Below are 26,610 nucleotides of genomic sequence, written 5' to 3'. Positions count from 1 at the left end.
GAGCCATGTTTCCATTAAGAACAGGATCTCAGGTGAGAGTGTTCTTGTAAGAGATCTAATACCTCAGCGTGATGTTTAGCTCAGCCCCCCAGGACCATAGGTTGTAGCGTGCTTCAAGTGAAGTGGTCTAAATTATTCAGAGAACGAGGGGCAATTCCCAGGATCCCAGCTATGATTCCCACAGGGGCCTTTCATACTTAAGGCCTGCAAGTCCTTGCCGGTATAGCTGCCTCTAATAAGATTTGAGAGGGACAAGGTCCCTGGCTCCTGGCGATGTTCTGGTGCGGACTGGCCCAGACGGGCTTGCCTTTGGCACGCCTTCGGCACGCCAGCGGAGGGCTTGCTGCGCGTGTCCGCTGCGCGTCCTTGCAGTGGCTTCCATTTAATGCCACAGGAGCTCAACCAGATCCACCCGGGCTACGTGCTGATTAGCTGAGAGCCGACCAGAGTGCGCGACTGCCGAAGGCAGGAAATATCAAACACTGAGGCAGATTGCGACAGTGTGCAAGTAAGTCAAAATAGCTTTTAGTTTTTTCGAACGGTGCAGTTTAGAGTTAAATTGTGGGTACAACAGATTAAAATAATCAAAAACAGTTCCACCAGTTGGTCCACCAACAAATTCCCCAAGCAAATATCACCGCTCAAGAGCAAATATTAGTCACCCTTGTCATAACACACAGGCATGCCCTACTGGTCTGTGGATGAATGCTGAGTCCACTGAGCTTTATTATGGATGTTAATCATTGCTCTTTGTCTGACTTTAATTTAACAAAATACGCAACACAAGTATTCAGAGCATTTATTCAATGCATTTTGAGATCCCTAACAACAAAATAAATTTGAATAGTTTGGCTAAATTTGAAAATGTTGACAGTGAACTGTTTCTTTTCAGAATACCCCTTCAGGAAGCAGCATTTTCAAAATCCAAGCAGTGGACAGAGACACAGGTTCTGGGGGAAGCATCACATATTTCCTACAGGTATGTTTTGAATACAAATTCCTATTATCTAAGACATTTAAGATCTGTAATCTACCTTCTTTCATAAACAAAGTTTTGAACGACTTCTTTTTGTTACTGTTAGTGGGTTCTTGCATCTATGGGACCTAATATCAAAGGTGTCTATGCAGCTGCAGATCTTCTCACATGTGTATCCACACAAACAACTACACATATTTGTATATTGCCTTGTGAATGGAGTTCACTATTGACACTTGTAGATTTACACCTAGATGTAGGCCTAGGAGTTTCCAACCCCCTTGTATGAAGGGATGGCTACTCCTTTAAATGAAATTATTCATGTAACTTTACTTGTGTTTGTGAGGATCTCAGCCTCTCAGACAGAAATCTCCCTTAGAGAAAAGTTTAAGCAAATAAATTTTAAATGATAAAAATTAAGACTATTTCTTTTTTAAATTATAAATGTGAAAACGTATTCCCAAAGCTCTTATTCATGGAGGAGCACCATAGTAACAAGGGAGAACACATATGCACTAAAATGTAACATATTATCACACTTTAGTTAATATTTTTATTTTTTTCATTTATAGACTTTATAATTACATTAAATTAAATTAAATGTTAATTTCACCCCACCCCTTACAGTATCAGTTACAATCTTGGATGCAATCTATGTATTATTTTATTTGTGATTTACACTGTTTAAGAATAAGTTATCATTGACAATATGTTTTAATAAAATGTTACACTGTTTACTAAAATGAACATTTATTTTAATTAAAAAAAATTATAATAATAAACTTAGACATAATTTAAAATGTAATTCTTTTAATTGAACATTTCATTAATTGTAATTTATTTCATATGTTTCCCTAAGTATTAGCGTTATTGCCTGCCTCTATTGATTTATGTGGAAGTGTGTTGCAGTACCAGTGGTGGTTGGCCATGTGTGTGTTTACTGCAGAGCTGGAGTACATTTGAGTCTCATTTGTCCGTACACTACTGTGGTCGATTTAAATGTTTATTTTGTGAATTGCATGCTTTTCATGGGAACAACCCAGCACTCTCTATCTGTGAACCAACCAGGAATGTTTTTTTGCCTTAGGCTTACAAATAACATTGTGAATTGGGCTTGTTTATATGTAAATGCACAAGCCTAATAATTCAATCCAGTAGTATTGACTTTTATATATTGAACACTTATGGAGTTGCACTAATGATATTTTAGACTGGGCCCACAGAAACTGTGAGTCTAGGATTATTAGTGCAGATCAACTCTATATCTACAAAAGTTGTAGGAGTTCTATGAAAATGAAGTGCCCAACTCGTAACAGTTTTTGCTCAGATAAAGTCAATCAAAGGCCCTGATTAGTAGAATAGATGCTATTTATTGTGCCTGTTAACAATACCATTGGGTTCTCTATTTCTGAGTTTGATAAATAGCACCTATTATGAGTTTCCAGGCAAGTTTAACAAGAATGCATCTGTGAGGTGGAAATATTTCCTTCTCTCTTCTGTTACTTTGAATGGTTTCAGAAACATGGCCTACAATTCACAAAATTGTAAGGTTTGTGTCAGGTGCCCCACAAGTCTTACCTTTGCTTGTGACGCAATTCCGCAGAGACGACAAGAGCACCCGTCCCTGTACCCACCTGACCCTCATGGAAGGCAATACCCAGCAGGGATGAGATGGACGCAGGGATGGGAGCCAGGGTGTAGGGTAAAAAGGGTAGCGTGGAGCTGGCGGGGCTTCCCGGTGTCAACTGGAAACCAAGAAAGAGCTAGATCAGAAACTGAGTCAGACCCGAAAAGGAACCACCCCCCACATACGCACACAGACCTTGTAACACTCGGAGGACTCACCAATGCGTCCGAGACGGAAGGTCCCCCAATGGTTTCAGCTTCGGTTATGAATAGCGGTAAGGCGCTCCTGCGCGTTTCACCCAGGTTCAAACAAAAAGAAAGCTCTCCTGCGCGTGTCACCCAAGTTCAAACAAAAGGAAAGCGCTCCTGCGCGTGTAGCTAACAACGGTAAGTCGTCACTCACCCAGTGGCACCCTATAGGAACCCAAGCCTGTTCGCTGAGCTCTTTCCCTTTCATCGCTCCTGCGCGGTGGGAAACCGATAAGTACAAAAACCCAAAACAATACTCAGGTCCACAAAACACCCTCAAGGCGCTCCTGCGCATCGCGGGTTATAGAAACAAAACAGGCACTTTCCTGGATCCCCAGGAGAAGGAACAAACAAGCGCTCCTGAGTGGCGCTGACGTGACGCAGCGTTGCGCTCCAGCGCGGCTTCACTCCATGGTGGCAGACGAGTCTTAGGAAGCGCTCTGACACGTGTGGCTGACGTGACAGCCGAGCAGCGCTCCAGCGCGGCTCGTCTCTGCACCAGACAAGCAGGTCTCAGCAAGCGGGATCCCCAGCAAGGAATCCGAAGCACCGAGCCGGCGGGAAACGTGAAGTTTAAACGTTTCCCCCGGAAGTGCTTCTGTGCTCCCAGGCCACTGCCCGGGACTAGACCGGGAACTCAACTTCCGGCCGGAAGTAAGTATTCCGGCTTTCCGTGTGTATGCGGGGATGGCCGGCCGCTGCAACTCCGCGAACCGTGACAGTTTGCAACTGCAAAAGGGCTTTTGTTTGTGTCAAAACGCCTTTTTGTAGGTCAAAAAATGATTTCCAAATCTCAAATAGGAGGGAACGGGGCACCTCCCTCCTATTTCCAATTTAGAAAGTACTATATGAATGGTTTACAACAACAATTGTGATTGCAAATCATTGACTTAATAAACCAAGTTAAAGTGCTAAATTATTTGAAAATTGGAATGAGTTTACTTGGGAACCTTTCTCTTTTGAGAATGATGTTGGCAGCTTTGGGCAGTCATCCCCAGTGATCCAGGGGACCTCTCCCTGCTCCACCTGCTCTAAAATTAAATAAAACTTTTTTTAAGCAGCACTGGCCTCTGTAAGCACAACAGTCAGTTTGGAATGCAGTCACAGGGATTATGGACCATCACCCTTATTATTACCTTTATAATTGCAGCCAGTCACAGGGAGTCACAACCTGTGGCCTTTGTAATGAATATTAATTAGGCAGGTCGTCCTGTGCCCCCTGCAATTGGATATTTTGGAAACTGACCTACTAGTACATATTACATTCGCAAAACGTACACAATCTGTGACCACTTGTTGCTAATGAAATAATAGTACATCACACCTTAAATTTCTATTTTGTTAAGGTTGAATTTATTGAGAAATCCTGAACAGCATTTTATAATGACATAAGAAATAAGAACAAAACAACAAAGAATAAATAGATTACAAAGATTACAATTGAACTATTGAAAAAGATATAGATTATATTGAAACATCTTATGCTGTAAAAAACTATTGAAATGCATAACATGCATTAAGGGGGTTAGGAAGTAGGAGGAATAGAATCAAGAGAAAATGTTATCTGAGCAATATAAATAAAAAGAACCCACAAAACAGTAGACGTATTCAAAAGAGAAATAAAACATTGGACATATGCATTTATAAATCTATAGAGAAGTATCATAAAAAAGACAAAGAGAAGAGTTCAAGGCGTTTTTGGCACTTCAGCAGAAACATAGTTGGTAAATGCTTTAGAGTGGGAGCCATGAAAGATGACACTTTATGGCTAAGGACATGGGAGAGACATAATTAGTCTCTAGCGCCTGATGAAATCAAACCGCATTCCACCAAGATTTGAAAGTAACATTTTGAGCTTGTTTCCAATTAGATGTTATTAAGAGAAAAGCAACATCCAGTAATAAATCTACTAATATATGACCTTGAGTTAACTGAGACCAATGAGGATCTAGACTTCCCAAGAAAATTGGTGGTAAGGAACAAGGGAACAGCAAATTTTAAATCTTGCCAATTTGTTGCCATACCAACCTCCAAAATTGGAGAATAGAAGGATACTCAAACAACATGTTTTAAATCTGCATTTGAAAAAGTTCAGAACCAGCTAGATTAACTTTAACCAGTATAAGGTAATGGTAGTAAAAAATAAACAATGATAAACAAAATACAAAGTTTGTAAAGTTTTTGCAGCCTGTGTAGTCTTATGAAGTTTAAGCCAAACCGCACAATAGGTAGAGGAAAAGAGAGGAGTCAAAATGTTCCAAGAATGGGCAATGACTGGAGTATGTGTTTTTGAAGTATTTGCTGTAAAAGCCACGATTTCATTAAAATTAAAAGGGAATATAGGAAACCTTTCTAACAATATCCATAAAGGATCGTGGGGGGGAGTAGTCCTGAATGAGCCAGTAAGCAAATTGTTTTAGAGAAAATGCATAGTGATACTGCTTGAAATTTAAGAATCCCCTCAAATGTATCTTTTTTTTTAAAAGCTACAGCTATATGGGGTGATTTGCCTTTCCAAAGAAATTTGGACAAAAGCGAATCTATTCTTTTAAAAGATTAATCAGGTATATGAAGTGGAATTATAGAAATTAAGTAGAGTATCATGGGAGCATAGATAATTTTGACAGAGTCCATCCTGCCCCACCAAAAAGAAAGAGTGGGTGCCACCGTATGAGTATATCAGTTAAAGTCTTTGTACTATGATCAAAGTATAATTTGATTGTGTCTTTAATTGTCTGCGTAAACCATATTCTGAGATATTTTATTTTTATAAGCTGCCAATTGAAATAGGAATGAGCAAAGAGCTAATATGTAAAACATTTAAGGGAAGTATTCCAGATTCATCAGCATTCAGCCGGTATCCTGGTAATTGGGAAAAATAGAAACTTTCTTGAGGAATGGGGGAAGGGTTGTGGTGGGTTTAGAACATATAAAAGAATGCCATTGGCATCAACTGACATTTTGATTTGCTGTTCTCCAACTTGAAATTCTGAAATGTTTGGGAGTTGTTGGATTTTGGGTAAAAAGGGTTCAAGTGAATAATGAACAAAGCGTGATAAAGGACAACCTTGACATACTCCTCTAAGCAAAGGAAAATAATCAAAGAGGATACCATTAACAAAAAGTACCTGTATATGATAAATAAATTAAAGCAAGCCATTTAGATGGAAAACCAATCCATTTCAATGCATGGAACATAATGTCCCAACTTATCCTATCAAAGGCTTTTTCTGCATCCAAAGCAATAGCAGCCAGAGGATAATCCAATGTGAATTCCTTACCCAATATATTGAATAAGAAAAGAGCATTATCAGATGCCAATCGGTCTCTGGCAAAACCAGACTGTTCGAAGCCTATGAGATCTGGTAGAATAAGATAAATGCATATTGCTAAAACTTTGATGAGCATGTTTTCATTAGTACAAACTAAAAAAAATGGGACAGTCATTTTTACACTGTAAATGATCCCTATTTTGTTTTGGGATAAAACAAATAATTGCTTTCTGAAAAGTGTCTTGCGAGGCACCATTCTTGATGAAAAAAATAAACAAAAGTAAAGGTTTAGGGAGGAGGAGTTTTGCAAAATGACTGTAAAATTCAATGATAAATCCATGAGATCCAGGTGATTTTCCCTTTTGCATTGTACAGACTGCATGTGTAATTTCTGATACAGAGATACCTGCACCCAATGGTGCAAAATCATTTTTTGGGATTGGGGGATGCACTAGAGTGAAAATAATTAGTCAAATCTGATTGAGAAGGTTCTGTTTCTTGGGAGTGTTGTGTAAAAAGAAAATAGTGACAAATTCATTCAGAATATCTTTGTCCTTAAAGAGAACAGCCCCTTCTTTATTTATAAAGATTGTATGTCAGGTCTATCTTTTTGACTTTTAAATAATTCACAAGCCATCCAATTTTTGCCACCATAGTACCTTGCACTACTCGTCAATAAATAAGTAGAAGCGGAATTTGTAGTTAATTGATTGAAAACCATTTTGGTGTCTATTAACTTTTGTAAGGAAACGCCATTGTTTGAATGATAATAGGTGAATTCCATTTTTTTTTCAAGTAGATGGTTCAACTGAGTTTACATGATTTTCTTTTTAACTAAAACAAAATTATTAAGAAAACCTCAAGCTGCTGTTTAAAGAAATGACATATCATGGCAAAAGAAGTCAGTTGTGGTGTTAATAATGAAAAATTCAGAGCCCAAATCTTCAAACTACGAAATAAAATGTGCCTCTAACAACAGGGAATTATTAAAACACCATATTCCTGGGTGTGGTAAGAAGGGAATAAAATTGAAGGCAGTGTATACCGGAGCATGGTCTGAAAATAAAATGTATGCTATATCCGTATTAAAGGTATGCTGAACCAAGGGTTTACTGAAAAAGAGACAATCTACTCAAGATTGTGAATGATGAGGTGCTGAATAGAAAGTATATTCCCGAAGATCCAGGTGACATAGTCTCCAAATATCAACTAAGGATTTGTACTGAATGGCCAATCGAAATTTTGTTTGCATTTTAATTGGGAAGAATTTGACTTTAGAGTGTCCATCTAATTTGGGATCACTAACTTGATTACAATCACCACCAACTGTAATATAATCGTAATGACATTGAAGCAGTTTGTTGGAGATAGTACTGCAGAACAGAAACTGGGCCATAAACTTTGAAAATTGTAATTGGTTTGTTATTAATAGCAGCTTAACAATAATCTATCTATGGTTGGAGTCTTGTTCCTAGGTTATAACTGACATTTGCAATTTTTTATGACAACGAATCAGTACTCCATTCTTTTTCAACATTGCAGATGAGCCGGAAACATTTCCATCCCAGCATTCTTTTTTTTAGCTTGGCAACCTCCAACTCCGAATGATGTGACTCCTGAAGTAGTTCTACATCTGTTTTAAGTTTAGTTAAATGTGATGATACTCTCTATTTTTTAATAGGGTTACCAAAACCTTCAATGTTCCATAACTCGGAATGTAAAACTTGGAATAAAGCATGCACATTTTAATTTCTAAAGTAGCAATATTGATAGCAAACTTGAAATATGAAAGCAAACAAAGAATCAGAAATTGGAGAAGGTAGAAATTATGTTTGGTAAGGAAAAGGAAAGCCAGAAAGAGAGTAAAATGAGGTAATCAAGGAAAAAGTGGATGTATTAGAGTGACAGAAAAGAACACACCAAAAAATGGAATATAGAGACAGTACAAGTGATAAGAATGACGACTGAAAAACATACCTAGGAATACAAATAATGATTAGGGGAGCGTGGTAACACCGGAAGTCAATGGTAACAACATCTTCACTCTAGCTCTAAAGTAGATGCTTTGCCATAGGAGCTAATTATCTAGAAAGTCACTGAAAATGAGCAACACATTGTTGATATTCTTGGAACTTCAAAGTAATGCTTGTCCTTTTCTCTGAGTCATTGAATAGTTTCAGCTATTGAAAGGACATTGATACTCTAAAAAAAAGACGATTGATAAAATCTTTTTCTGTTTTCTGTAATTCCAAAGTTTAGCACATGTTCAATGTTCAAGCACCAAAAAGCCAAACAGGCTTAGGGATTAAATGTTTTAGTAACAGATTAAATACAACAATAAAGTTGCTCATTTTAGTGAATAGTCAACCTTCATTTTCTACATCAATACTATCCCACAAACGAGTTTAATATATATTTAGTTCAATACAAACAAGAGAGGCCTGAGGAGGTTTACCGACCACCAGGGGGCAACTACCCTCTTATCAAATATGGCTACTCAAAAAAGCACCCCGGGTCTAGACTGAGAAGAGAGGAGTGTGGGAGATTTCCTTTTAAAGGACGGTTTCCCTCACCCACTGGTAGGTGGCATGCTTTATCATCGGGTTACCTCCTCGCACTGCAAACGTACATATTTACTTGCTAACTTTTACAGCAAACCGCTTCCACAAGTACACAGACTGACAGGAAGGCTACCTGACCAACAGTAAGTAGTAGTCAGGCTTGTTTTGCCCCTGTGATAGGAAGGCTTAGATGGTTGTATATGTTAAGGGAGAGAGCTTAAGTTAGCTTTCACTATGGTAAAGCCAGTCAGTCTAATCCTAAACTTGTCTGCCTTTGCCAATAGGTGTAGAAATCTGTGGTGGAAGCACTAACAACCCCCCCAACTAGGGCACAGTATATACAGTGAAGACTGGGGATTTACCGACAATAAAGATGGGATGATCTTAAAATCTTCCATTTGGTTGTAGAAGTGTTGAAAATGTGAATGTTAACATACATTAGAAAGCAGATACCAAATCCGCTACTCCATGACAAGAAAGGTTGAATGCACACATTAGATAACAGAGTGTAGAATCTGCGACTTCCCTCAGTTCAGTGACATACAGAACCCATGTCAAAGGTGAATGGTTCTGACAAGCTCACTGTGTGATTTTACGAAAATCTGAGGTATTAAATAATGGCCCACTTAGAAATGTAAAAACATGTGTTTTGCTGATAACTTCATGACCTTTCATATTCCCAAAGAACATTTGTCTAGCCATATTCAACTCTCTGAATCTTTTCTTGCACATTCTACTAAATCAGTGTGTCTTATCCGCTGCTCCATCACATGACTCTTAATTGTTGAATACCAATCCTGTGAACCCAACAACGCTGCTGACCAAGAGCAAGACATATAGAGAGCTTGGCAAGGTTGGACAGACTGAAGGTGTAATGGGGTTGACGTAATCACTGTGATGCATCTATAGAATCAATCCTGACTATGACTGATTTAAATGGTCCCTAAGGAAAGCACAGGTATACCAACTTATCATCCAAAGTAGGAAAAACAAACAGTTGGTGTCCCACAAATCTTCACTGAACGTATTCACAGATGATTTGTGCTCCTGAATATTATTGTAAAATAAGAATACTTGTCAGATACACAGGGTTCTAGGTAGAATTCCTGGTTTCTTTTACACAACAGAGCACACACACACACAACATATGAAGCCTTATTTTATAAGGCTTCATATGGAGCCGATCTAAGACCCAGCATATGTGAAATGTTAGACCTGTCAGTCTTAGGGTGGTCTCCTCGAAACATTTTGCTTTACTCCTCCATTTCTTCTGATCTTGTTTTTGTTGGTCTTAGGACTCTTCACTTTACCATACCTAGCCATTGCTAAAGTGAGTCTGCATGTGGTAATGAGTGTTTTTATCACAAAATCTGCATGTAATTCTTGATTTTCACTAGAACACTCAAATTGTGTAGTATCTACTGCACCCACTAAATGTCCCATTGAAGGATTTTGAAAAGTACTATTTACAATAAATACCACCCATTTGTATGACCTCCTTGGAATTGAAACTTTATGGCCCTCATTTTGAGATGGTCTGACTTTGCAGCCAAGATACCGGTTTGCCAGAATTAAGTTTACTAGCTTATTTCTCCTTTGAATAGTATGGCAATTACAGAGTTTTTCTCCCAAATTATGAATAGCTGCTCATACCTCGATTTGCCAGGTGTGTTACCAGGCAGTTTTTCTTTTTTTCAGAAACAAAATTAAAACACATGCATTTTCAACCTGCTCTGAGCAGGCTGAGTGTGAGCAGGACTGCAAGTGACAGAGTGAAGTGGCGGAAAGGAATGCAAAGGTTCAAGGCACACATGGGTCCTGGACTGCTGCCATGGGTGGCTTTAGCGCTGGTGGTGCATGGTGCAGCAATCACTTTTGCCACCCCTAACCATCCTCCTCAGATTCTCTCACAACCACCCAGCAAAAGTAGTGCCCCTCATCTCTCCATAACCCCTTTCTCACATACATTTCATTTGTTCTAAGGCACTGGTAAAGGCTGGCTTTACTAATCCACTCAGCTATCCACATAAAATACAGATCTGTTCTTTGCAGCAGGCATATTAACCCTGTGCTATACTTTAAGGTGAGTTAAAACTCCAATTCCTCTCTCTAGCAGGAACATTAATCACAAGAGTTATCTTGACATTTTTATTGTTGCCTGAAAGCTGGACGGCCAAGGAACTCTACAACAGGTTATTTTAAAACTTAAGTGATTGCTAAACACAGCGCGCCTCCTGAGATCAGTGGACCCCCCACCCCCCAGGTTAGCACCCAGTGCGGCTGCACCTGTTGCACCGCCATAAAGCTGGCCCTAACTACTGCATTGGGTGGGCAGGAGACAGGGGTTGCTGCTGCTCTCAGCACCTGTCCTGCAGCAATTCTTTAAGGCCCTGTAACTCCTGCTACTGAATTATACAGTCTGTAATTTTTGTACCTGATGACTCAAGGAATATTCTGAATAATTTCGACATACTTTATTTCAGCCACACTTAACATTCAGAGTGAAATAACAGAACTAGTAATGCGGGCTTAGGTGGTGATATTTTGACAAATTCTTGCCATAATAACTGTTAGCAATTGTTGGCTTTATGAGTGATAGCAAAGCCTTTAAATCAAACCTTTTCAAGCCTGCAGCCAAATCACTGGCTACAAGAGAATAATGATAATATGTCTTTCAGTGTGCTTCACCTCACACTCATACACTGCTTTTAAATAACCATCAGAACGGCATGATGATAGACATCGCACAGAACAAGAGTACTAAATCCAAATTATCAATGGGAAAGAAAACCCTATGGAAAAAATAGTTGCTCAAATAAATGTGAGGCACAGATTGAGGGTATGAAGATGATTATCAAATCTTTTTCAGTGTAACACGTTACTGTATTTCCTATTATAATCTAGTAGCCCATCTTTATCATACTTGAAAAGGACTCGTTGAGAGGACATACTTGTGGCCTGTGTAGAAGGAATTCCGCAATTTCAACAGGCATCATTTTGCTGCTCTCCTATTGGGTCTTTGACCAGCAATAACATACTGGCATGGTTCCTTTGAGGTCTATAACCACAACTGTATAATTGTATGCACTGAGGACCTGATGTAAGAAATTTTAATTCGCAAACTGCACACAACATATTGCAAATGGAAAGGAATTATGCAAACTGATATATATATATATATATATATATATATATATATATATATATATATATATATATATATATATATATACACATATATATATATATATATATATATATATGTATATATATATATGTATATATATATATGTGTATATATATATATTTATTTATTTTTTCGATCAAAAATATGATCATTTACATTGTAAAAACCAATGCATCAGGATAAAAACAATTAATATTACATTAAAAAGATGTTCATTAAAATATCCAATACAATGCAATGTTATAAGCCCCGTAAGAACAAAATGAGCAGGATCAAACATATAAGCAAGAAGAGCTAAAAAGGTGCAACAATGTTTAGAGACTGCTTAACCCATTTAGATCTCCTCCACCAGGCAAATAGCAGGAATCTCGAAATAGCAAACACTAGCCATCTTGTGGTATCTGATTTGAAGATGCGTGTGGCTTCCAAGGGACACCTAATGGAAAGCATGCAACAGACAGGAGCTATCCAAGTTCTTCTAAAATCAGCATAGGAGGGACAACAAAAGAAAAAGTGCTCAAGTGTCTCGGGGGCGCTGTGGCATGAAGGGCACAATGGATTGGCCAGCACATTACTCCAGCAACTTCTCCTTGCATTTAAGAGAATAGTTCCATCTCTAAGTTGGGTATACAGTGCACGTGCCTGTGGTGGTTCAATATCGTCCAGGAAAGTTTTGAAGCCAAAACCATCTTTAACACTAAAAATCCTCACTGTTAAAGTGCCATGTGCAGTGCGTTTCATGTTTTATGAAGCCACCAGTCCCCAGAACCTTTTTTTGACAAGGGGGGCCAAAGATTTAGTAATGGTCCCAGGCTCTTTCTGTCCCAGCCTAATTTAATGAACCAAGCCTTGATCTTGGATTCCATGCTAGCCTGTCGCTGATGCAAACTCCCAAGAAGTCAAATGACTTAACTTGGGACGCGCTAAACCACTGAGAGCCTGCCATGAGGGGAACGGCCGATCATTGCCCACCTGCCACCTTCTCTAATCTGCCACGCTCATTGTTTCCAGTGCTGCTGTGAGGGGAACGGGCATTCGCTATCTGTACCAGCAGCCCCCCGGTGCCTACAACTCCCTGGGGGCTGTGCGAGGCACGCACAACACGCATCAGCTGAGGGCACTGGAGGCCTTCAAAACCGGCCCGGCACTCCCGCAGCGCGGGCGTGCCCGGGCCATGCCCGGGCCAAGGGCGGGCCCATCTGTGCCTGTCAGAGACCAGAGAAGGCCGGGCCGGGCCATCCCCCTAACATCGCAGTATGGGTAAGCGAAAACAACTTTGTACACAGGACCAAGGGGGCTTAAAGGCTAAAATACTCATTAGCTGGAACATCGCGGGTCTTAGATCTAAAAGAGATGTCCCTAGCTGGTTGATTTTTATAAAACAATATGATGTTATTTCTCTTCAGGAAACTTGGGAGAAGGAGAGCAATTTTTGGGTGGATGGCTTTATATCATACTGCTTACCAGCTCGCCCGAGTATAGCAGGTAGAGCAAAGGGGGGCCTCGCCCTCCTTTTTTCATTAAAATTAAAAGGTTTACCAAAGAGGCTGGAGGCAACTTCCCACAACTGTTTGTTTGTAGAATTACGTACTCCTAGTTATCCTAAAGTTTTATTTGTTCATTTCTATAACTCTGGTGAAGGCAATCTTATGAATGAACATTTACTCTATCTACAGGCATTTTTAGAAATCTATAGGTCAAAACAAACTTCTTTTTATCACATTATTCTTATGGACGATTTTAATATTCATTTGTGTAATTTGAATTGTCATATTGTTAATCACTTGGGTCCTGAATATTCTGTGTTACCCCTATTTTGAGCACACGCAACAGGGGGAAGTTCTGGATGACCTTCTGGCAGGTGCTGACTTGTTTGAACCTATTTTTAATGAGTCAAGTGAACGGTGTCCAACTTTTAAAGCTCGAGAAAGGGACACTATTATTGATTATATATTTGTGTCCCCCACAATACTAGCTAATGTCACTTTCTATAATGCTCAGTTCGCTCCTTTCAGTGATCATAATCCAGTAATGTTGGAGTTAAATAAGGACGTGGGCCTTTTGGGTTTACCAGGAAGGCTTAAAGGATCTAAGAGTTTATCATCAAGGGATCAGGGGAGGAGACTTAAGTACTCCAAAGTTATCCCCGAATCTTTCCATAGTGATCTGTGTGAGAAGGTCAAGCTTAAATTTGATATTTGTAAAGATCCTAGCACCCTAGGGACTGAGGTAATGAATGCCTAGAATAGAATAACGGGGAAAGGTGGTTTGACGCTAACTGTTGTAGGGCCCATCACAAACTAATGCATGCCCTCAAGAAAATACCAAGATAGAGGGAGCATATAGCTCAAGCGAAGAAGTGTTATAAGTTAGCTGTATCTTCCAGAAAAAATGAGATAAAAAAAGAGGCATGGAATGCCCTCCTGTCCGTCGAGGTTATTAAGGACAGTTCCAGATTTTGGGCCATTATCAATGCTCCTTTTTTATCGGGTAAGGAGAATGACAGTATGGAAACTAATATCACAGAAACGCAATGGTTAGATCATTTTGAGTCCATTTATGGACTCTGTGAGGGTCTAGAGTCCTTTCCGCCTTCAGAAATATATGGAGATTCATTAGGTTTAGTTTTTTCAGAGGAGGATATCGAAATAGCTATTAAAGAGACCTCCACTAATAAAGCTCCTGGACCAGATTGTGTTCCCTCAAATTTGTATGAATGTGATCCTAAATTGTGGGCAAAGATTTTGGTGAATGTGTTTAATGCTGTAGTGGCTTATGGGGTTCCTGCTTCTTGGTCTAGGTCAATAATCATTCTGATATTTAAAAAAAGCCATAGAGGTGACCCACGTTGCTACAGACTAATATCACTGATCGATTCTGTAGTTAGGATTTTAGGGAAAGTGATTTTGGCTAAAGTTACTGATTGGGCTAATGAAAACAGGGTATTATCTAATTTGCAATATGGTTTTAGAAAAGGGAGAAGTACTATGGACCAATGCCTTAACTTGCATCTATTAACAAGCAAATACACAGTAGCCAAGGAGGGTTTCCTGTATATGAGATTTATGGACCTCACATCAGCTTTCGACCTGGTTAACAGATTGAAGCTCTGGTCCATTTTACTTGCCTTGGGCATTGATGCAAGTCTGGTATATTTTTTGGCAGATTTACATCGGGATCTATTGGCTGCAGTCAGGGTCACTCAAGTTAGCAAATGTACAAGATATTTTAAATCATGCAGAGGTGTGCGACAGGGTTGTGTCCTGACCCCTCTGCTTTTTACCCTTTACATAAATGATTTAGATAAAACATTGGCCCAGGCAAGTTTGGATACTCCGCGTGTAGGGGCACTCCCCATCCCAGTTCTCCTATACACGGATGATGCTGTTTTCATTATCCCGAACTGCCGTGGGCCTCCAGCGGCTTTTGGATGCCTTTGGGGGTTTTATGTGCTCTTTGAATTTAATAGTGAATATTGCCAAGTCCCATGTTATGATCCTGGGGCATAGAAATAGAAAGTCCAAATCCTTCACTTGTAATGGAGGGGTGGTGTCCAGAGTACCCTCTTTTACTTATTTGGGTGTACTTTTTGATGAAAGAGGCTCATGGGTCCCACAATATAATTTTTTTTTAAATGCTGTAATTAGATCTACCTCAGCATTAATGGGGTTTGCACGGCGCCTGGGAGCTAGGCCTTTTGAAGCCATCCTTTCCATCTATAGAGCAAAATGCTTGGCTATTGCTATGTATGGCGCTGCAATTTGGGGTTACAAACAAGTGGATGGGGTGCAGCTGGCTGAAAATAGTTTTTTACGCTCCCTACTGTCTGTCCCCCAATCAATCTCAACTTTTGCTATTCATCATGGATTGGGCCTGGGTTATGTGACCGACCTATTGAAAGTAGCACCTTTGGTCTGTTGGCTCAAGACTTGGCTCAACATTGAATCATCTAATCCTACGGGACTGTGTTTTACTGGATAAGGCCACTAGTATTCAATGGTTGTCATATGTAAAATCTATGTTTACCAAGCTCGGACGGTCAGATATTTATCATAACCAGGAAGAAATTAGAAAAGATGATGTGAAGTGGGTTAAGACCCAACTTTTCAATTTAAAGATGATGGAACGGGAGGAACAGGAGACTCAAAAATTTCTTGTTAGGGCCCATTACTTGATAAATACCTCTCCATTAATTGGGGGATAGCATAGGGTGGTGTAAACCAGAAGACGCCGGCCCATGCAAGTGCAATAATTTCTCATCACAGGACACCTTGCATTTTATGCTATTTTGTGACCTTTTTACTGACATTCGGAGGAAGTTCATAGTTCCACTCCTGAGGGAAAAAGGATTTTTGCAGGCTAGACCAGCACTAGTCTATCTTCAATTATTAGATGAACCTTGGATCATGTTTGGTGGTGCTAGTTTTCTTGCTGCTGCTGCTGTGCACCTTAGGAAGAAAAGATCTTTTATACTTGGTGTCATATGAATTGCTGATTTTTATATTTTTTAATGAAATTATTCTTATCTATTTTATATGGATTATTGATATGATTCTGATGTATTTTATCTAGTATCTCCCATATGTACATACTAAATGTTATCAGTTTTGTGTTGTTTTGTGTGTATGTACTTTTTATGATTTTAATTAATTGAATAAAGTGTTTTTGACTGACTGACTTAACTTGCTCCAAAACCTGCGTGTCCAGGACTAGTTTCCCCTTGCTCAATTTATAGGAGTTAAAAGATATGTATTTGGTTTTGAAGCAATTTATTTCTAAACCCTTTTCTTCGCAGACCTTGGCAAATTTATTTAAGAAGTATTGGATTCCTCTGGGAGTTCTGGCAATAAGCAGTGTGTCATCCGCAAAAAGCAGACATGGCACTGCACTGCCTGCCAATTTCGGGGGTCACCATCGCAATCATAGAGTTCACCAATAAGACCATTGATGTAGAGGGTAAACAATGTTGGAGCAAGAACGCAACCTTGTCGCACGCCTTTCCGGATCAGTATGGTATTGGTCAGGCTGCCTTCGGAATTCCACCTAACCATGGCAAAGGTGTCACAGTGAAGCCGGATCAATGTTCTAAGTATTTAGGTTGGTATTCCTAGTTCACTCAGTGCTAACCATAATTGGGACCGATCTACAGAGTCAAGGGCCGTCTTTAGGTCCACAAACACCACATATAGATGACCTCTTCTGATAGTTAAGCCCTTCCATAGTAACAGTAGGAATCTAAAAACTTGATCAGTGGTCCTTGTGGAAGTCCTAAAGTCTGCCTGTAAGTCGGACAAGACATTATTTTCCTTAATGCAATTTTGGATTCTGGTCAAAATGATTTAGCAAAATAGTTTTGGGGAAACATCTATCAGGCTGATGGGCCTATAATTGGCAGGCGACCTATTGTCGTCCTTTTTGTGGATGGGGATAATTTCAGCGCCCAGCCAGGTTTCCGGAATGGCTCCCCAAGCAAGATAGTGTTAAAGACTTTTTGAAGCAATGTGCCCCAAAAATTAGGTTCAGCTTTGAACAGAACGCCTGCGAGCTTGTCTGGCTTTCCCGCTCTGCAGCGAGTTTATGGCCAGGATGGTTTCCTCTATAGTTATATTGTCTCCATCTATAATTCAAAAACCTAAAAATCTGTATATGGGGCAGGATGTTGAAATCTGTTTCCGTCTCTAGATTAGGTGACCCTTTTTCGAGAAGGTGCCAGAAAAGTTGGCTATTCTTATGTTTTGCAGCATCTAGGAGCATGCTCCTCTTTTCAGACTCCCAGTCCCTTTTTGCCTTTTTTTAGCAGATTTGTATGACTTTTGACAGCTTTTGACATCTGCAGGAGACTTCCATTTCACTGCTTCAAATAAGGCATGCCTGGCTATTTAGCAGGCTTCATAATACCAAGGCGCTTTGTTACGCTTTGATAAAGAACATTGTTTATAAAAGAGGAGTCTTATATTTGAGATCAACTTCAAGAAAGAGGTCATAACAACTTCTGGCCCTATGGTAGGGGCAGTTAAGACTATTAAAGTCTGCTCCACTTCTGTGTATATTTTAGGGAGTGCAGTTGGATCAACTAAGATAATGGGCCACTTGACTCTTCAGTTGTTATTAGTAGTGATGACCGAAGTGCTCTCAACCCTGGGATGGCCATGCAATAAAGCTAGACCGTTCCTCGTAAAAGACAGGGCATTGTGATCGCTGTCATCCCGGGTTAAGACAACCATATCTTTGACACTAGACCAAAGGTCGAGATAGACTAAAATATAGTCGATCCGAGACATTGACGCCCCTCTTTTAAAAGTATGACAAGCTCCTTTATCAGAGTAAGTCCGACCATTGCAGGCTCTTACCCCAAATGCAATAGTGAGTGCAAAACTTGTTGACCCACTCTAGTGCATTTCTTAATTAGTGGTATATGAAGTGTTGGAATCCCCCTGGCCATATCATCGCCTGAGATAAGATCCTGTATGTAATCAACCGGCTCAAAAGTAGTATTAAAGTCTCCGGCGACTCCCCGGAGCTGACTCTAGATAATTTGTCAGGGTTGTAATTGTCCTCGTTGGGCTGTGTGGGCTGGTAAACCGGTTATAGATGTTAAAAAGTCTAACCTTCACACTCTTCTTACCCAATGTTAGTTCTAGTCCAAGTATTTCATCTGAGTCGAGATCTATAATCTTGATTGTACATACCAATGAGTTTTTAATCCAGATTAAGAGGCCACCAGCTGGACAACCAGCTGCTGGCTGTTTGGCTTCAATACTATAAGTGGTAAAACCTACCCAATAGGTATGTTCAAATGCCCATGTTTCCTGCAGAAGGCAAAATTGAGACCCATCCAATAGCTCGCACCAAACAGGGTCGGTTATCTTGGACCTTATATCGGCTATATTCAAGGATGGGATTTTTAAGTCATGGGGGTCAACAAAAGATTCCTGTATATGCCCTGTGTTGTTAGTGACCCCTCCAGGCATCAGTTGGTATTGGGGATAATGTTGTTTGTTACCCGATAACTAGAGACGGGATCACTGCTAGTGCATGATAGAGTATACAATCAAACTACACGGCAGGTATGACTTCTGCAGAAGATGTTGATGCTCTGGATAGTCAATCTTGAGAATCCAGAGTACTCAGGAGGTAGTACCCGTTTCTGGTTTCAAAAGGAGGGCCTCCTGGTGTAAAGATGTCCTTACACTGACCATTTCACAAGCCAAAGTGTTCCTTTCACAATTTTTGAGGTGCCTGTAAAAGAACCCAAGTGGTAAAATAGTGATCGCTTTGCCCAGCATCTTGATGTTTAGGTAAGAACCCCCTCCCAGCAGCCGGCTAGCAATATTAGGGGATCTACAATTTATGACAATGCAGTCTCCAGGGAATGGCTTGCGTAACGGACCAATCCAGCTAACTCGTCTCACAAGTAAAATATCATGGTGGTCTGAATTAAAAAAGTGACCGTTCAATTTAATATATGGAAAACTTACTTACTGCTACAGATGCAGCTGGAGAAATACACTGGTAGATAACCTCAGACCTGGCCCCACCCCGCCTCTTCCTGCTGCTGATGGGCGCAGACGTGCCTGCCCTTGTCCCGGGCCTAGCCCACGCGCGTCTCGCCCTGCGGGAGCCCGCGTGGATTTTAAAGCTCTCCCCCCGCTCTGTGATTGGCAGGCGGGAAAGGTGTGGCCAGCGGCACCTGCAGCGAAGACAATTGGCTCCTGAAGTATGCTGGTTAACGGGACCCAGAGTATATAGTCTGTGCACAGAATAGGCTTTCAATTTTGCGTCACACCCCTGTGTATCTGCCCAAACAGTGCCTTAACACATTTTCAGGAAGCTCCGTAGTACCTCCGTAGTACCTCACCGTCTCAAGGGAGGCCCACCAGCACCTGTCAGGGCAGTGATTCAGTCTATCTGTTATTCAAAAAAGCACCGGCTAATTTTTCCTAATTTTAATATTTAAAAGCTGCAAATATGCCTCTCTGTAGCAGCTATATCCGTTGTATCCCTCCCAGGCCACTCATTAGTCACTCATCATTCTCTCATTATTGTTGGCAGCAGAAAGGTTTCAGTTAGCCAAACGGAAGAGAGAGAGGAGAAGAGAAAAAAATAGAAAGGGGAGACAAAAAAAGGAAGAATTTACTCCCCCAATGCTCAGCAAACCTTTGTTCCTGATGCGCTATGCATCCAGATCCAGGCCTTTCCTCAGGGCTGCCAAAATCCCCAGACAGGCCGGCAGGAGAAAAATCAGCAATACTCCCCAGCAGGGTCTCACCCCCAGCGTGAAGCGCGCACCAGTGATCTCAGAACGGCCTCACAAACAACCGGCCGGGTGCCCCCACTACTCGCAACTGCCTCAACCTCCCTAGCCAGCAGGTGGTTCAGGCATGCAAAGGAAGTGGAACCACAGCCACGGTCCGGGAGCCGAAATCAACAATCCGCTGAACACCCAGCGGCCGCCCTTGCACTGAACAGCAGCTAGGTACGTGCATCAGGCGACTCCATTGCAGGGGGAGGGGCAGAAAGCGAAATGCAAACTGACTTGTTAACTAATAGGTTGATTCGCAAAGTTTCAAATAGTGAGCTGCACTTGGACCTACCTTATCGATATTCATGAGGTAGGTTACAAATTGCAACACACCACAATTGGATGCCATCACACGGATGGTGAGCTGTTGGACCACCATGTCTGGGATCGCAATTTAATGCAGCCTGTTTTTCTCCAAGGAAACAGGTGTGAATTAAAAAACAAGCATTTGCAAAGCAATAGGTCTCGCATTAGGAAAGTTTGAGCATTTGGTATTGTAAATGACACATTTTTTATTTATGTGTTGTAGTTGAAAATAGCGAAATTAATAGCTTTGTCATTTACAATGGCAATAGTTTAACTTTCGCAAATGTGACACCTATAGCATTTGTAATGCAGTATGTGTTGTATTTACGTGGCTTAGATGTATTGATATTACAAATAACAATGGGTTTTAATTTTTTTAAATAATTAATACTTAAATAAAAGTTATTGTAATGTATAATGGCAATAGCTTAAACTTTTGTAAATAACATTTGTGAAGATTATGTTCAGTGTATTTTATTGTGACGAAAATCCAAGAACAGAAGTGAAATATTAAAAACAATTTGTGACATTTGTAATAAAGCTTTAAATATTGAGAGAACATATTTGAACCATCTTCAAGACCAAGAATGTGCTTAGAGGGGGGAGCAGGTCATTTTTTCCTCTCTGTCTCCACATGTCTAACCTTTGCTTTCTGACATTGTTCTGGTAAAACAATGTCCTTGGTTTTCAAGGGAGTTCTAATGCTAATCCATTAGCAGTAAGATGCAGGCATTTGATTCTGACAGGCTACCTTTCCCTTCTCACATACTAGGCTGTAAACCAACTTTTGGCTAGAAGAATAAAAGGGACCAAGCTAGGAACTACATTGTATTTTCCTTTCACAACTCTGCGCTTTGGTATGATGACATAAGATACAATGGTCTATTTTTATTTTTTTCCTACTAACAGCATTCTGCATCACTGGGCTTGTAGTTTAGCTTTTAACTGTTTTATCATATTCTCAAAATCCCAGCATACAAAGTGTTGATGACTAAAATGCCAGAAGTTGCTGGGGGTGTTACGCATGACAGAGCCACTAGTCAGCTATGTTTTCATAGTTTACTGTCTTCTATTCTGTTACAAAATGTACTTGTTTCACGCGTGAAACTTAAGCGTTCCCTCTAACTCACATACATCATGCATTAAAACAAGTGTTGGCGATGTGAATAGTTTGGTATTCTGTTTAGTGGAAAGTTTCATACATAGCTTCACAACACAGTAAATGTATAACAGACACTAGCAGAGCAGCCTTCCTTAAAAATAATAAGTGAAAGAGAGGTGGCAGTGACAGAGGGACTATCACAAGAGTCTCTCACACATGGGGAGCAACCCTCTTCACAGAACAGGTACACTGAGGGAAGAAACAATGCAAACTTCCCAACTTCAGAAGGAGTTACAGACAACTACAGTAGCATCAGCGCACGTGTTCCCATCACAGGACAGGTGCAAGTCAGCAGCAGACAGCAGGCTGTTGTGCAGCAAAGGGCGGAACAAGCGGTCAGCCTTCTGATGTCATTAGGGATAAGCATGGTGCCCTGCTCCCAAATATTATAATACCTTTTAACTCACTCAAACAAAAACGTTTTCCACATAATGCCACCAATTGGGTACAGTGCTAATGAGAGCGGCCAAGTCAGTCTGATAACTTTGAGACCAAAGTACGTGTTTATTTAGCCTAAGATAGCTAGCTCTTGGTTATAATTTCATTCCATGAAAATAAAAGTGTGTCCTTAAATGGAGTACCCCTGTGATCCGTTTGACACAAACATGTTTGCCTCATTGACTGAAGGGAGATGTTATTAAACTCGGGAAGTCGTAAAAAGTAAACAAGTGATGTAATGCATCTTACAACTTGAGGGACAGCAGCGGAATCAATGGCCCTTAGAATCCTGTCAATACAACATTATAAACACGAGATAATCAAAGAACAGGCAGGATGATTAGAATCACAAACAAAACAAGTAATCAATTACTTAAATATAGTAATAAAGAAATAGAACACATTTACCCAAACAGAAAACAATACTAAAGGGATATTAAAGATGTCCTCATCATCATCATTTCAGTGGTGGCTTCAACACGAACACTTTTTGGAAGCACATCATTCACCGCACAAAGTAATCTCTGAACCAACCAAGCCGCTATTTAGTTTCCTATGACTTTTCTTAACCAGGTATTTGGCCTCCAACCGATCAGTTCAAGCACATCCATCCTGAGTTGCAACACTAGGACGATTGAGTTAACTCACTCTGATTGAGCTGATGCATTCCCTTATATTTTAACCACCATTAACAGAATGTGGACCATGGGCTTCCTACCTTTAATTAGCATAAAAGGGGCTCCTGTGCAGTGCAATGAGGTGTATCTTCTGTACAAGCACAATTTTTCACATATATTAAATTCCAATTTATACCATTCGCCAATGTCCATGTCAGATTTGCCTCAATAAATTTGTGAGAGTGCTCAACTTGCCAGTTGCACTGTGGATAGACTGTTTGAATCCTAAAGTATGCAGCAATTTTCGTATTACAGATGAAGTTAAATGAAAGCCAACATTGTTTGTCAAAACCGATTACAAGAGTCACCGGACTGAAATGTGCTATAACAGCTCTGAGTAGCCTCTCACTATTAGGACGCCAAAAGGGTCCCTAAGGGACTACATGACATACACCAAGACAAGTAACTTTAATGCTAATCAAAATAAATAAGCACTATAACAAAGGCTTCACGGCCAGTTCTAGTAACACTTTCAGAAAACGAATATCTTTTTACGACATTCGTACATAAGAAGCGTGTTTATTTATCATTCGTAGTAATAATGCAATATTTCTGTCCGAGAAGTAACTGGCAAGAGTCCTTCTGGTGGCTATGCCTGTTAAGAACCATGATCTTCAAATCGCTGAGGGGGTTTAGTAAACTGTGGCACACTTTGTACTGCACATTTGATGAGGTTAGCTCGGGGTTAATGCCCCGGTTACTTACCGGTAATCTTCATTACTCCGAGTATAGTCTTCTTCGCCACATGATTTACATAGTGAGCTTTAGCTCCACAACAGAACCCTCCAAAGCAAAAGAAAAAACCTCCCACCCCCTCCCAACATGGCCGACCAGTCACACCTGACCTCTATAAGAGGCGGACCGGCCCCACCAACAGCCTGATCTACCAAGCAAACAATGAAGCCGATAGCCAGACAGGGAGGGGGGGAGGGAACTCATGTGGCGAGGAAGACTATACTCGGAGTAATGAAGATTACCGGTAAGTAACCGGGGCATTACCTCCTCGTAAGTCTTCCTCGCCACATGATTTACATAGTGAGCAAATACCCAAGCCAACAAGGCTTCATTGACCACCAAAAGAACCACACCACACGGTGATGCAGGTAAACCAACATAAGGTTTTAATCAGCATAAAGTAAAGCAAACAGGAATTACAGCAAACCTGAATCCAGACATAACAGAAACACACCTCAAGGAGCCACCGCTCCCGCACTGAGAACGGCCCCCGCGAAGTCCCCATGGACAGAACCACCCAAGACAACGCGATAGTGTTCCATGAACATGTGGGGGGATGACCACGTCGCCGCCCGACAAATCTCCTCCGTGGAGACACCCTTGAAGGAGGCCCAGGACACAGTGACACTCCTCGTGGATCGCCCCTGGACCCCCGCCGGAACCCCCGACCCCAGCGAAGCATAGGAAAGGATGATAGCCTGTTTAAGCCAGCGACTCAAGGTGGAAAGAGAGGGCTTGTGGCCTGATTGGACCGGCCCGAAAGTGACGAACAGGCTATCACACCGGGCAAGGGGAGATGTGCGTTCAAGGTAAACCAACACTGCCCGCCGGACATCCAGCAAAGCTAAGGCAGGATCCATGTCGGGGGGGGAAGAAGGTAAAGACACCTCCCGAGCCCGGTTCACCAGGGAAGGAACCTTGGGTAGGAACCGTGGGTCATGCCGGAGCAGCAACCGGTCCAGCAACACCCGCAAGAAGGGTGGGGAGCGGAGGAACGACCCCAGCTCGCCCATCCGCCCAGCAGACACCACGGCAACCAGGAAAACCACCTTTAAGGTGAGAAATCGCAAAGCCACCGAGGCCAGGGGTTCGAAAGGAGGACCCTGAAGCGCCCGCAGCACGAGAGGCAGATCCCACGGGGGGGACAGGCAGAGTGACCGAGGGCTACGGAGAAAACAACTCCGGAGCAAGCGAGCCACCAGGGGATCCAGCCCGTCGAAATCCGGACTGCGGAAGGCCCGTAAGGCCGCCCACTGGGCCCTCAGGGAAGAAGGGGCCAAGCCCAAGGAAAACCCCTCCGCCAGGAAATCCAAGACCCGCAAGGGAACAACGGTGGCGGGGCCAGTACCCCGCAGACCGCACCAACGCGTGAAAGAAGCCCAGTGCCGGGCATAGGACGACAAGGTGGAAGACCTGCGGGGGCCCTGCAGCAAATCCACTACCCCAGAGGAACACCCCCGAGCCAGCAGCGTCACCCGCTCAAGAGCCAGGCCTGCAGATGGAGCCGGCGCAACACCGACTCCGGGAGCGGGGGGCCCCTCAACGGAAAGGGCAGATCCGGGATCGGCCAGCAGGCCCGAACCGCCAGATCGCAAAGGAGAGGATACCATGGGCGGCGGACCCAGCCGGGCACCACCAGGAGCACCCTGGCCCTGTCCAAGCGAATCTTGCAGAGGACCCGGGGGATCAGGGGGAACGGGGGGAAAGCGTACAGTAGACCGGAAGGCCAAGCGAACGACAGGGCATCCACTCGCCATACCCCCGGACCCGGGAGGAGAGAGCAGAATCTGGGCAGAAGGGCCGAGTCCCCGTCCGCAAACAGATCTACCAGAGGAAGACCGAAACGAGACACCAGGCCTTGAAACACCCTCGGGGTCAGGGAGAGACAAGGCAGCGAAGGAAAGATCCGACTCAGTCGATCCGCCTCCACATTGTCGGACCCCGGGAGATAGACAGCTCGAAGCGACAGGACCGATGCCTCCGCCCACGAGCACAACTCCTGAGTCAGCAACCAGAGGGAGCGAACCCTGCACCCTCCCTGATGGTTGACATAGCACCTCACCACCTGGTTGTCCGTCCGCACCGAGACATGGTGACCCTGCAGTGAAGGAGCAAAACGACGGCAGGCCAGGAGGACTGCCTTCAACTCCCGATAGTTCGAGGAGCAGCGAGATTGAAGGGGATTCCAATGACCCTGAATCGACTCCACGCCCAAGGTTGCCCCCCAGCCGAGGAGACTGGCATCTGTCGTGAGCACCCTGGACGGGGATACCAAGAAGGGAAGCCCCTCCGAGAGGTGAGCCTCCACCAACCACCACCCCAACTCCGTCCGGAGCCGAGGGGAGACCGGGACCAGAAGCTCGTAATCCTCTGAGCGGGGGTCCCAGAAGGACAGCAGATGGTTGATCAAAGGATAGAGGTGGAGGCGAGCCCAGGGGAGCACATTGATGGTCGCCGACATTAGGCCCTGAACACGTAACCAAAGGCGAACCGGAGCAGACCCCTGAGCCAGCAGGGACCTCAGATCCCGCCACAAAGTGTCCCGGCGCCCTAGAGGCAAAAACACCTTCCCCAGTACCATGTCCAGACGACCCCCAATGAATGCCAAGTCCTGAGCGGGCAACAGATGAGACTTCCGCTCGTTGATCAGGAAACCGTGGGTGGACAGGACCTCGCAGACCCTTCTGACGTGTAGCATCTCCTTGGAAAAAGAAGAGGCAGAAATTAGCCAATCGTCCAGGTACGGAAACACCCTGATCCCCTCCCGGTGTAGGATACCCACCAGGGGGGCCAGGATCTTAGTAAAAACCCTCGGGGCAGACGATAAGCCAAACGGAAGTACCTGGAACTGATAGTGGGAGCCGGCCACGCAGAACCTGAGGAAGCACTGGGACGTTGGATGAACCGGGACATGGAGGTAGGCGTCGAGGAGATCCAGCGAAGCCACCACCTCGCCCTGCACCAGAAGAGGCAGAATCTCCTGTAGAGAGATCATTTTGAACTTAGTATGAGGAATATAAGCATTCAACCCCTTCAAATCCAACACAGGGCGGAAATCCCCAGACACCTTCCTTACCAGAAACAGGATGGAGTAGACGCCCAGACCCCGCTGTGACGGA

General features: G+C 42.4%; 1 protein-coding gene across 1 annotated transcript in view; it reads left to right on the top strand.

Annotated features, from left to right (window-relative positions):
* Positions 1-26,610, top strand: part of CDHR1 (cadherin related family member 1) — a 553,828-nt gene that overhangs the window by 198,617 nt on the left and 328,601 nt on the right. The window contains exon 6 of the mRNA XM_086920154.1: positions 893-979. Within this exon, the coding sequence (XP_086776280.1) occupies positions 893-979 (87 nt within the window). The remainder of the gene's footprint in view (positions 1-892; positions 980-26,610) is intronic.

Source organism: Lissotriton vulgaris, chromosome 5 (genome assembly GCF_964263255.1).
Source record: "Lissotriton vulgaris chromosome 5, aLisVul1.2, whole genome shotgun sequence".
Lineage (NCBI taxonomy): Eukaryota > Metazoa > Chordata > Amphibia > Caudata > Salamandridae > Lissotriton > Lissotriton vulgaris.
Note: the sequence above shows the minus strand (reverse complement) of the source record. Positions and strands in the feature narration are given on the sequence as shown.